This window comes from Mastomys coucha, chromosome X (genome assembly GCF_008632895.1).
Source record: "Mastomys coucha isolate ucsf_1 chromosome X, UCSF_Mcou_1, whole genome shotgun sequence".
In the NCBI taxonomy this organism is placed as follows: domain Eukaryota; kingdom Metazoa; phylum Chordata; class Mammalia; order Rodentia; family Muridae; genus Mastomys; species Mastomys coucha.
Genome location: NC_045030.1, coordinates 162,277,017 through 162,288,513, shown reverse-complemented (window position 1 = coordinate 162,288,513; position 11,497 = coordinate 162,277,017). Strand labels below are relative to the sequence as shown.

The window sequence follows — 11,497 nt, the reverse complement described above, 5'->3', positions numbered from 1 at the left end:
CTTGTTTGGTTAGCCATTAACATGAAACCTTGACTCCTTCAAAGGACACAAGCTCAGTGAGATTTCTGTCTATCACATATGCTGGGGTAGGTACCTACAGAGCCTAGCACAATGTTCAGCACAAAATAAGTCCCCAATAAATATTTGTGGGACACTTAAGTCAACAGAGAGAAGAGAGATCACCATGATGTAAAAGAAGAATTCAACAGAGGACTCCCTGGTATTAAGCAGATAGTTGGCAACCTTCTGTCCCTTTGCAAACTCCTAGGGAAATGCACAAACTCCTTCCAAGGAGTAAACTCGGTGCACTTAAAGCTCCCTGCGACATTTCTTTAGCAGCTCCACTGGATTCAGATCAGTGGGCAGCCTTTACTTCTATCTAGTTCGATTCTAGTCCTACCATTAAATCTGACGAAAGGCTAGCCAACGCCCCAGAAGTCCTACATTTTAGTCCTAAACAGCAAAGTAGCAATGAGGTTCAGCCCTAGGTAGTGGACTAAGTGACCACTGCTCAAAAGCACAGGAACAGGGACACTCAGTGCACGGACACTTACTCAGGGATTTTGAGGAGCATGGTTGAGTTAGTTCTGGAGCAGGTGGCACTCCCGGGTGAGGTACCTGGCACACTTGATTCCCAATTCCCGAGCCCTATTCCCAAGCCAAAAGACCTCTCAGAACCAAGAATCCCATCACCTCCCCACAGTATCCTTTTTGCCAGCCAAGTGGCGCCCCCTTTCGTCTCCTCCCCGGTCGGGACACTCACTTACCGCGTAGTGCAGACGGGGCTTCTCGCTGTAGGACGGGTCCCCCATGTCCCCGACTGGAAGAGCAGCAGGCTCTCCAGCTCAGCCGAGGGTCCTGGCGTCTATCAAGTGGTCCCCTTACTTCACTGCCATCTCAGAGAAAGCCCTGGGCGTCAGCCCCGCTGTGCTCTGAGCGCTCTGAGCCGGAGCTTGGCTCCTAGCGTAGCTGGCACTGAGTCCTGCGGCAGAGCCTGTGGGGACCGGGAGGAGGAGGCAGCGAGCAGGGGGGAGGGAGAGGAGGAGGGAGCGGCCAAGTCTGATGAGATGGGCGGGCGTTTAATTCCTTCCGCTCCTGGCGGGCCCCTGCTGAGGCAGTGGCCGCTGCCAGCTGTTGGAGGCTGCAGCCACAGAAGTCTCCCAAGACAGGTGTCAGGCTGGCCAATGTCCCGCCTCCTAGCACTCGGTTCCTCCCGCTGGCCTCTTGACCTGACAGTCAACACTGGGGCTTCAAAACCTATAGAAGAAGAGCTTTCCGAGAGATATTTTTGAGTAACTTTGAAGAAGCTGGGCTCCTGTCACTGGAAGGCTATTCTCACTGGTCTCAAGGGAGGGTGGAATTGAAGGTTTTGGAAAGTTGTGATCTGAGTCTCAAAACGCTGAGACCCTCAGAGATCTCAGGTGTGTGAGAAGGATCTAAATAAATATTACTATCTCCCCAGGGCCTGTTGAAGCTAGGAGATCCGGAGCAGAATGGCTAAGGCAATTTGCACTAGCCAAGCAATGCAGGGAAGCCCACTGAAGGGTTAGTCCTAGAGAATTTGACAGAGCAGGAGTGAATTCTCAACCTGACTGGATCTGGGCATAGACTGTAGCATAAGGGGCAGCATTGAACAAGGAGCTATAAAGCAGATCACTAATGGGAAACACTGCCAAGTAAACCAACTCATTTTTAGCACATACACTGGAGCTGCACAATAACTCATACAATTGGCTTCTGTTCTAAAATCCCTCCATGGAAACCTGTCCTTTAAAACACCTCATTTAAAAAAAAAAAGTCACCAAGTTTCCTTAGAAAGAAATGCAGACGAGGTAAAGGGCATGGGGTGGGGTGGCAGAAGAATCTGGAGACTGAATGGAGACTCCCGAACCATGCAGTCCACCTATTGAGGCCCCAGATGGGTAGCTATGACATGAAAAGTGGATTTCGGGATTATGTATACTAGTTCTTCAGTGTCCCCGCTATATTAAAATGTAGAAACACCCTCTGACAGATTCCTTTTTGGAGGCAAGGAGAGGAAAGTAGGATGTGACCCCTGTTAAATCCATTTGGACAAGCTCATCCACCAACAGACTCTAATTATCTGAAAACAATTGGCAGCCTACATATAACAAACAGTATAAGTGTGAGCACAAAGTTTCAGGAAATCTGGAGATAGCTACCTGGATAATCTCACAGTCATCCAATTACCTTGAAAACTGTACAGTTCTGTACTGAAGCTAACTGTATGTCTGCCTTCTCATCCAACAATTCCATTTGTGATTATACATAGAATAATTTAAATGACCATATCATATACAACAGCAATCATCAGGCCTTAAAACATAGTTACACACAATGGAAACAGTCCAAACATATGTAAATCGATGCATATAAATCGTCTGTGGGCTTTGTACACAGTAGAATACTTGTCAGTGGAGATTTAAAAAAAAGAAAAAAAAAGAACAACTCTACCAAAGCACACAATGTGAATCCATTCCTCAAACTTTATGTTGGGAGGAGGAAGTCATGGAGTCCATATTATAACATTCCATTTATTTATTCTGCAACTGAAATGCAAATATTGAACTGGAATAGACATATGTGATGCATGGTAACAGAGGTCAGAATGAATGACAGCAAGGTAGGGAATGTGGAATAGACTAGGAAGGTAGCCCATAGGAATTCGTGTTCTAAGGTGTTATAGACGGTCTGTGTATTTATATGTAAAAAGCCATTGCTCCAAGAGTTTAGCAGATTGGTGCTGCTTATACTTTTTTCTGTGTGTATTTTACACTGTCATAAAATATAAGAAATAAAAAGTCAAACTTCTCCTCAAACAGAAATTTGTAGCCAGAATATTGTCTGTCTTATGAACAAGACCCAGATATTTGTCTGGGTCTCTCATTCTCCTTGCAGTCTACTTTACTCGTGCCCCCACCCCTTGGCTATGAGGGAAGACAGAGTCAACCCCATTCATTTTAGAGACTCCACTGTTCAAGCACGACCAGGCAGGGCTTGGAAAAGGATGCATTCAAGCTCTCTCCTTTTACTCTCATTCTCATCTGCTGCTGAAAAATAACCCTTAGACGGAAGTCTTCAAAGAAAGTAGAGAACTACTGCCCACTTTGCAAGTTTCAACCCTTCGGAGACTTGCAGCTGCCAGAGCCTGGGGACAATGTATTTATAAAAATGAGATAGGATGGAGTGACTATGACATGTCTGGTTTAGGAAACTTTGCTTCACTGCTGTCTATCCAGATGAACTCTAAAGCAGGACATGATAGATCGTGCTTGTAATCTCAGCTTTGGGGAGGCTAAGGCAGGAGGATTGCCATGAACTTGAGGCTAGCCTCAGAAATACAGGGAGGCCCTGTTTCAAACAAACAAAGAAACTCTCTGGTTTCAGTAATTTCTCTTTTGTCATATAACTTTGGAGTTTCAGTTAAGCCCCTGTTTTTATGATGAATGCTACATTATCAATACATATAAGCAAGAAGCAAGTTACTGTTTTTATAAAACTTGTTCACCACAGTCTTTTGATCATTACTTCCAAGCAAGATACTTTTTAAAACTGGGTTGCCCCAGGATTTGCTTGTATTACGACTTTGAAAAAGTAGCAATAAAAGAACCAGTGCTTGCCAATCTGTGCACTTACATTTTAGGCATGATTTCTGTCTTCTAGAATATTCCTTGCTAAAGTGCTATTATTAAATTGCCATGAAATTTTCAAGTATGATGGCTCCCCAACCCCATAGTAGATAAGTTTAGTGGTATAGGACAAACATTTAAGAAAATGAATAGTTTGTCCTCCCAAAAAAACTCTTATAAAAAATAATCTGCTCATTCAAATTTCAGCTTATGTGTTCAAGGCTCAAGTCACAAAAAGGGACCTTAAAAGATTGTCTAGAACACTGAGAGGTCTGTTCAGTTTGAAAAACTTTAGATTTACAAATTATTTCTATTTAAGTACATTTTAAGCTTTATTTTTGAATCTCTACTCATGATGAGTATTTATTTTTCATTGTTCACTTTTCCAGACGAGATTGACTATTTTGTGTATTCAATGAATTTACCCTATGCCTTTCAATTGCTCTGGATGAGCTGAACTGTATTTTATTGTGGCATGAAGCTTCAACGCTCAAATTTGATTATTTAGGATAATGGGGGAGACAGGAGGAAACAAGAAACATTTCTGCTGGGCTCAAACTTCAATCCACTCCTTAGTGGATATTAGGCTAATACTCCCTTTTCTTCTTTTATTGTGGTACTGGAATGGAACCCAGGGCTCTGTGCATGGTAGGCAAGATATTTTTCCCTGTGCTATATCCCCAGGCCTGGTTCCATTTAAAAATAAAGTTCTCTATATTTATACTTCTTCCCAGAGGGCACTCAAAAATAATGTCTGAGTTACTCTAACAGCATCATCTCTGAGAGAAACTGCACGTGCCATGCTAATAGTAGAATGCCTGTGCATTTCTGTCCGCAAACTTCATGGTACTGCTAAGACTGACCTTTATCTCCTAGAATATTTAACTTAAAATGGAGTCTGCCTGCCTATAGGGTAAGTTATGCTTTTCCATATTTGGTGAAAACTCAAGGATGGTTACCTTTGCTCAGGAAAACGTCAATTGCAGTTGAGAAAGCAAATAAAACTGCAGAGTTTTGAAGGTGCCAACAATAGCCCTGAGTGTGCTTCACTCCATCACTGTTATTGGTGGCTATGGGATCTGCCCTGGCATTGGAACTCCTGCCCCCAAATCCAATGTTTCCACTTCTCCATCCTATTATCATAACAACTCAGCCCTTTAAAGTAGCTTAACGTTTTTGAAACAAACATACCATATAATGAACAACTCACTAACTTTTACAGAACATTCCTCCATCTACCCTTCATCCAAGTTAAAGAATGGAGTGCTAATAACACTCCAGAAACCCATCCTCTTGGATTCAGAGCCATGCCTTCTTCTTGAAGTGGAAGACATCTTCCTATTTTTTATGATTGGTTTATTTTTATTTTATGATGTGCATAGGTGTTTTGTCTGCATGGATGTCTGTATAACGTGTATACAGTACTGAGAGCCAAGTGAGTGAGAATCTATCATATCCTGGAACTGAAGTTATAGACAGCTGTTGTTAGTAGTCATGTGGGTGCTGGGAACATGTGTTCTCAACCATTGAGCCACTTCTCCAGCCCCAACATTCTCACATTTTTGTTTCAGTTTATTTTCTGGCTTCCTACACGGTTTCTTAAGTGCAGTGTCACTGCCTTTGGGGGACTCATATTCTTTGTTGTGGAGCAGCCTTGTGCCCTATAGCAGATTTAGCAGTACCTTGAACTTTACTACTAGATACCAGTATTATTTGTTCTCCTCCAATTATAGCAACTCAAAATATCTCTAAATATTGTCAATGTTCTTTGGTTTAGGAGGAAGCAAAATCACACCTGGTGGAAAACAACTGTATTTTAGTAAGTAAAATACCTAAAAATATTAGAGATTTTTCCTAACTTTACATACATTGATGCATAGATATATTTTATTGCATCTAGCTTGTTTTGTTCAATACTATATTAGGGGGCTCACCCATGTTGGCAAATGCCACTGTAGCCTATCACTGCCATTGCTGTGTGGCATCCCATTGCTTGTGGTTATCATTGTTTATATCTAATGAACATTTATGGTTGTTCTGATTTAGTGAAACCCATATAGTTTGAGCATCTTTAGGCGAATCCACATGTGCTCATGTGCGTGCCTTTTTACAGGGTAAGAAACTGCAAATAGAGTTGCTGGACTATACGCATGCCTGAGTTTAGTGTTACTGGATGGTGCTCCACAGTTTCCCAAATGGATTGTATTAATTAAAATCTTTATTTACCCTACAATATAAATAGACTGAACATAGTTTATATAAAGGCTGAACATAGTTTAGAGTTGACTCTCTTTTAGGTTTTCTCACAAGGCTACAAAAATGAAATTAAAGAAACCGAACCCCAGACTAAGGAAGGATAACTAGGAAGTAGTTCCATGACCCCCTTTTCCTATATCATGTCTTCTGGAATTAAAGGGGAGCCCTCCAGCTCTACTGAGGCCCTGGTGTCAATAATGCCATTGCTGATTTCATGTACTCATGGGCAGGAATAAATGATACACGTGGTGTTCTTTAGAGGAAGGACATTCATTTAGTAGAAGTTCAATTTGCTTGGAGGGGTGGCAATCTCAAAGAGCAAATTGTAAATATATGTTCCACTTCAGGAATGATCAGTTTACTCTATAGTCATAATTCCTTACTTCACTTCCTAAATCCCTAGGAGGGATCCAAAGAAGAACAAAAGGCCCTTGTTCCTTTGTCCAACTCAGTAAAAGATACCACTCTCAGCCTGAAAGCAGATCTAAGATCAAGACTAGTACCTGAAGAATCCCTGGTGGTCCCAAGAATATTGCTTGGAGCTGCAATCACACGGGAGAGATTAGAGAGAGGGACATGGCTTTGGCACAGCCTCATGGTACTGTCTGTGATCCCGATCACCAGCACAAAGAGAGTCATAGAGTTATGTGTCAATTATGGATAAGAACATGATGACCTGAGAATGCAGGGGAGAAAGAAAGCAAGGGAGAGTTAAGGTAAATCAATCATTACAATAGGTCCCCTTAAGGTACCATTGGTTTTACTGTTCTTGTCATCTGATATGTTCACTGAAGAATTGTTACTCTGTGCCAAAGATCCCGGGAGAGTGCCCTTAAAAAGAACCCACAGAGAGATGGTTCTAAAATAAATGTTCTATTCAAGGGTCATTAATCAAAAAAGGAGAGGCCATAATCCCTCTAGCTATGCCTTTCCAAACTGCAGCTTGAGAATTAAGAAATGACATGGCTATTGAACTCTTGAACTAACAGCAACTTCAATTACCTGCCCATGATCTGCACAAGACTGTGTCTGTGAACACACAATCAAGGACAGGGGAGGACTCATGAAGCTCAACCTCTTCCTGGAGATCTATAAGTAAGTAATGGTTCCTAGGAGAAGGGAAGACAATCTCATTAATGGTATAGGCACTGATAAATTGCCCATGCATTTTTATTTATTTTTCTTCTTCTATAATGTTATTTTTTGAAATTATAATAGAATTACTTCACTTAACCTTCCCCTTCTTCCATTCAAACCCTCCTGCATAGCTCCCCTTGGTCTCTCAAATTCAGGACATCTCTATCTTTAATATATATATACATATATATGTATGTACATATAATAAAACATATAAATGACAAATTATTATAAATGTATATTATATATATTCTTAAATACATAAATAAAACCAGCTCAGTTTGCATAATATTACTTGTAGATGTGTTTCCATGGCTGATATCATTTAGTATTAGATTACTAACTGTTACGTTCTTCACTATAGAAGACTACTTCTCCTACTCTCAGTAGTCCTTGTTGACTATAGACCTTTGTCTAGGGTTGAGGCCTTATGAGCTTTCTTCTTACTGCATTACTATATTCTTTAAAATATTCATTCACCTATTGGATTACAGAAGAAGAGGAAGAGGAGGAGGAGAAGGAGAAACAATAATAAGAAAAACAAGAGGAGGTGAGAAGAAAGAAAAAAGAAAAAAGATATGAAGGTAGAAATAGAAATAGAAAGGAGATCATCAGGAGTGAATGTGATTAGAACACTGTATGTACTTGTATGAAATTCATAGTGAAACCTATTATTATATATAATTAATGTAAACTGATGAAAAGGAAGTGACTTTTCATTTATAGCCACAATCAACTGGTATTCCTTTCTCTAATTCTACCTTTCCTTTATCTGTATAGCAGCTCAAATACCCATACTTTGCAGAATGTCCAAGACTGTGACACCACTGCAAGTGATAGGAAGAATATTCCAGATACTATTGTTTCCACTTTTGATTGAGCATGTAAGTTGGGGGGCTCTGTGTAAAAATAAACCAGAGTCTCCATTACATTGATATGAGGAAAGTACAATTATTTTCATTTTATTTCAAAGGGGAGTTTTCTTGTTGTATATACACAATATATGATACATATGAAATGTAAATAGAAAGTTGGACACAAAACAATTTACACAGTGATCAATCAGGTTTCAAAACAAAGGTTCCTTATTATTAGTCATGTTCCCCTATGGAATTACCAGATTCTCTCTACCCATATCTCTTTGGTCAGTGTTACCCAAATGAAGATGATTTTACTCCCACGGGAGAAATTTAGCAATGCTGAGAACTACCATATCCTGATATAACTTGGGAGAACTGGCACTTGAATCTAGTGAGTGGACATCAGGAATGGTACTAAATATTTTCCAAGTGATAGAAGGATAACCATCGTTATAAAGAATGATCTGGCCTGGAATACGGAGATTGCCGAGGTTGTGAATCTTTTCATAGCCATAAGTAAATCAGTCTTCAAGAATGCTAACATAGAGTTCTCACACCAAGAACATTGTTCTTCTCAGTACAGTATATTTTGTACCACCTGAGGATGAAGCTCACTGCTTCAGAAGGGTATAAATGAGCTGACTTCTGGGAACCACACAACATGGCAGGTTGTTGGAATGTCAGTAGATTGGCTGACCATTCGTGGCAGCATTTTAGAGCACTTGACAAATCTAAACAAACCAATTTTGGAAGCTCAAAAACTCGTTACTTTCAAGGCCCAATGGTAGTGTAAATGGTGACACTGTGTTACTGTGGTGACTGTAGTTTTCAAAATATTTTCACATGTAGTGGGACTCCCCCAATAAATCTATCTTGTGATAAATCTATCTTTATGATAAAGAGGATAATATATAAGGCCAACCTTAAAATTTTTTGTTGTCAGGAATCTAATAAAATGAAGACAATAAAACAAAATGCCTCTTTCCTGCCAAAACACTTAACCTATCTGGAGCTCATTAATCCAACAAATACAATAAGCCAGAGTGTTCCTCAATCCTGAGGGATGCCTAATTCACAGGGTCAGAGCATTAACAGTTTAGCAGCTTCTTGCCTTGTAGTATGACAAAAATGAAACAAAAGAAACTGTCCCCAACCTAATTTCTTGAACTCTTTTCTGGGCAACTACATTTTAGAAGGGTGGTTCCCAGCCCCTTATTTGTTAATATGTACACTGCCCTGGACACATTTGGTAATATGGAGAAGCAGCTAGTATTGTTGCAAACTGAAAGCAGGGAGAGTTGCTACTGGCATCTTGTCTGTACAGGAGAGAAATGTTGTCTAATATCCAATAATAAATACAAGAAACAGTATCATAAACATAGCAAAATTTGACCTGGCTGAAAATATCCATAGTACATATGTTGAGAAATTCTAGTTTACATAGAAATTGTTCTGGTGAAAAGAACTCTAATAAATCAGGATCTAGACTAGAACTTTTTCTTTATTTTTATTTTGATGTAATCCTTTTTTTTTTTGCATTCACATGCAATACAAATGTAAAAACGTACATGAGGATATAAGATTGTCCTTCCTCTTTAATAGAAGATGGTACAAAAGGGGAGAGTCCAAACAAAAATAGCTAATTAGTAATCAAAAGAATGTTCTTCGGCATTATAAACATCAGTATACTCTTGGAGGTAGCCTTTAAATTGCTATTGTGAAGAAAGCCCTCAAAACACACTGATCAGAATCACTTTAACCACCAGCTCAGGGCTGACATTTTAAACAAGATCTCTATGTACAACACAACTTGAGAAGCACAGAAATGGTAATTAGATGCAGAAACTGATGCTTACAAAGGCTTGTCCTTGGTCAAGAGACTTATGCAAGGTCAAGCTGGTAATATGAGACAATACTGGAAGCTGTCTTAGGCCCCGGATTTCATATTTCAAAAGATGTAAAAATATGCCTAGGTATATGACTAACCAGCAAGAATTAAATGCTACTGAAAAGCAATGAGCATTGCAATTAAGGCTATTCTATAGATCTCTGAGCCCACTCAAAAACTTGCTTTTTTTTTCCCTTTTTAACATCATCAAGTTCTCTGCTTGTTGTCTTAAGGCCACATGATTTCTTTAAAAGTTCTCAAGAGAGTGGTTTATTTATTTTTTTTTAAGAAACAAAGAATTTTTTCACATTAACATGTTAAATGACAAATATGAATATGAGATTGACCAGTCCTTGTGATTTTCCAAAGGAGAAACCCCTTTTACATCCATTGCAAAGTCTTCTTATTCAGAAAGTGATATTTTTTCCCTCTAATCTGGGAAAATGAAAAATTATCTGCCACTGATTGACTGTTGTTGATGGGAAAGCATTACCTTTGGAACAAACTCAAGCTGTTTTGTACATCATAACAGATGTTAGAACAACTTCAAAGCTCTCTGTTTTCATTCCTGTAAGTACCATCTCTGTACTTGGAGTGATTAGAACAGAAGAGAGTCAAACTGCAAAAGTTAAGGAAAGACATGAAGGCAATGATAAATTATTTGAAGGGATGTCATGTGCAAGAAAGGAAAGTCTTTGTTCATTTTTCTAAAGAGGCTTAGACAAAAACCAAGGGTGGAAGCTATGAAGACTTGGCTTTTGGCTGCAGGTTAAGAATGAAATCTATGTATCCGTGCTATCAATTATAAGTATATACCCAAGAGAAGTGAAAATACACATCTTCAAAAATCTTGTATATAAGAGGTCAAAGCAAAATTATTCATAATACTCAAATGTTCATTAGCTGATTAATAGATGAAGAAACTATCAATTTGATGTAAGGTTATTTTGCCATAAAGGGGATGAAGTGCTATAACATGATACATCTAAATACATCTTGACATATTGACAGCGATTGAAAGAAGTCCATCAGAAAACGTCATATGCTGTATGATTCTATTTACATTAAATATCCAGAGGAAGTAAATCTACACAGACTAAGATTTCATGTGTTGCTGCCTAGGACTGGACCCCCAAGTAGTTAGTAAGTAGTTGTGTGGTTAGTAAGTTAGTAAGCTGAAGGGTATTATGTTTCTCCTAGTGCTCATGATAATTTTCTAGAATTGGCTGCATAGTGTTCATTCATTTTAAGTGAGTGAATTATATGACATATGGAGTCTACACAAAAAAAGGTAGAGAGAAGAAAGGAAGATAAGATGTACTGTTATCTTTTTTTCCCTGGTGATATTTAAATTGAGCTTAGAAGACCAACAAATAGAGATGCTTCACTACACCCTAGAGGACTGACAGCTATAAGATCTCTCAATGTTTTACCCCTTCGCTGTTTCCCTATCCCAGCCTGAGTGGCCCAAGGCTAAAACTGGCTTCTATTATTCACAGAGGACATTTTTTATATACTCTTTCCATGATAACTGAAGGCAAGGTATTGAGTTATTTCTTTAGCATAGTAATGCCATTGCTTATTGCCTGAGGTGAAGTTCCCCTGAAACATAATTGGACAAGGAATGACGTGAGGGTGCTTTTCAAAGAATGTGTTCCCAAGAGAAACTTGCAATGATAGAAACAGGGCTGGGAAATGAAAGAAGT

General features: G+C 39.3%; 1 protein-coding gene across 2 annotated transcripts in view; it reads right to left on the bottom strand.

Moving 5' to 3' along the window:
- Positions 1-11,497, bottom strand: part of Arhgap6 (Rho GTPase activating protein 6) — a 484,877-nt gene that overhangs the window by 238,837 nt on the left and 234,543 nt on the right. The window contains exon 1 of one of the 2 annotated variants that reach the window (XM_031371345.1): positions 768-1,102. The exons of the other annotated variant lie outside the window; for it this stretch is intronic. Within the exon in view, the coding sequence (XP_031227205.1) occupies positions 768-812 (45 nt within the window). The 5' untranslated portion in view covers positions 813-1,102. Of the gene's footprint in view, positions 1-767; positions 1,103-11,497 lie in introns of those variants that run through there. 2 annotated transcript variants of the gene reach the window in all.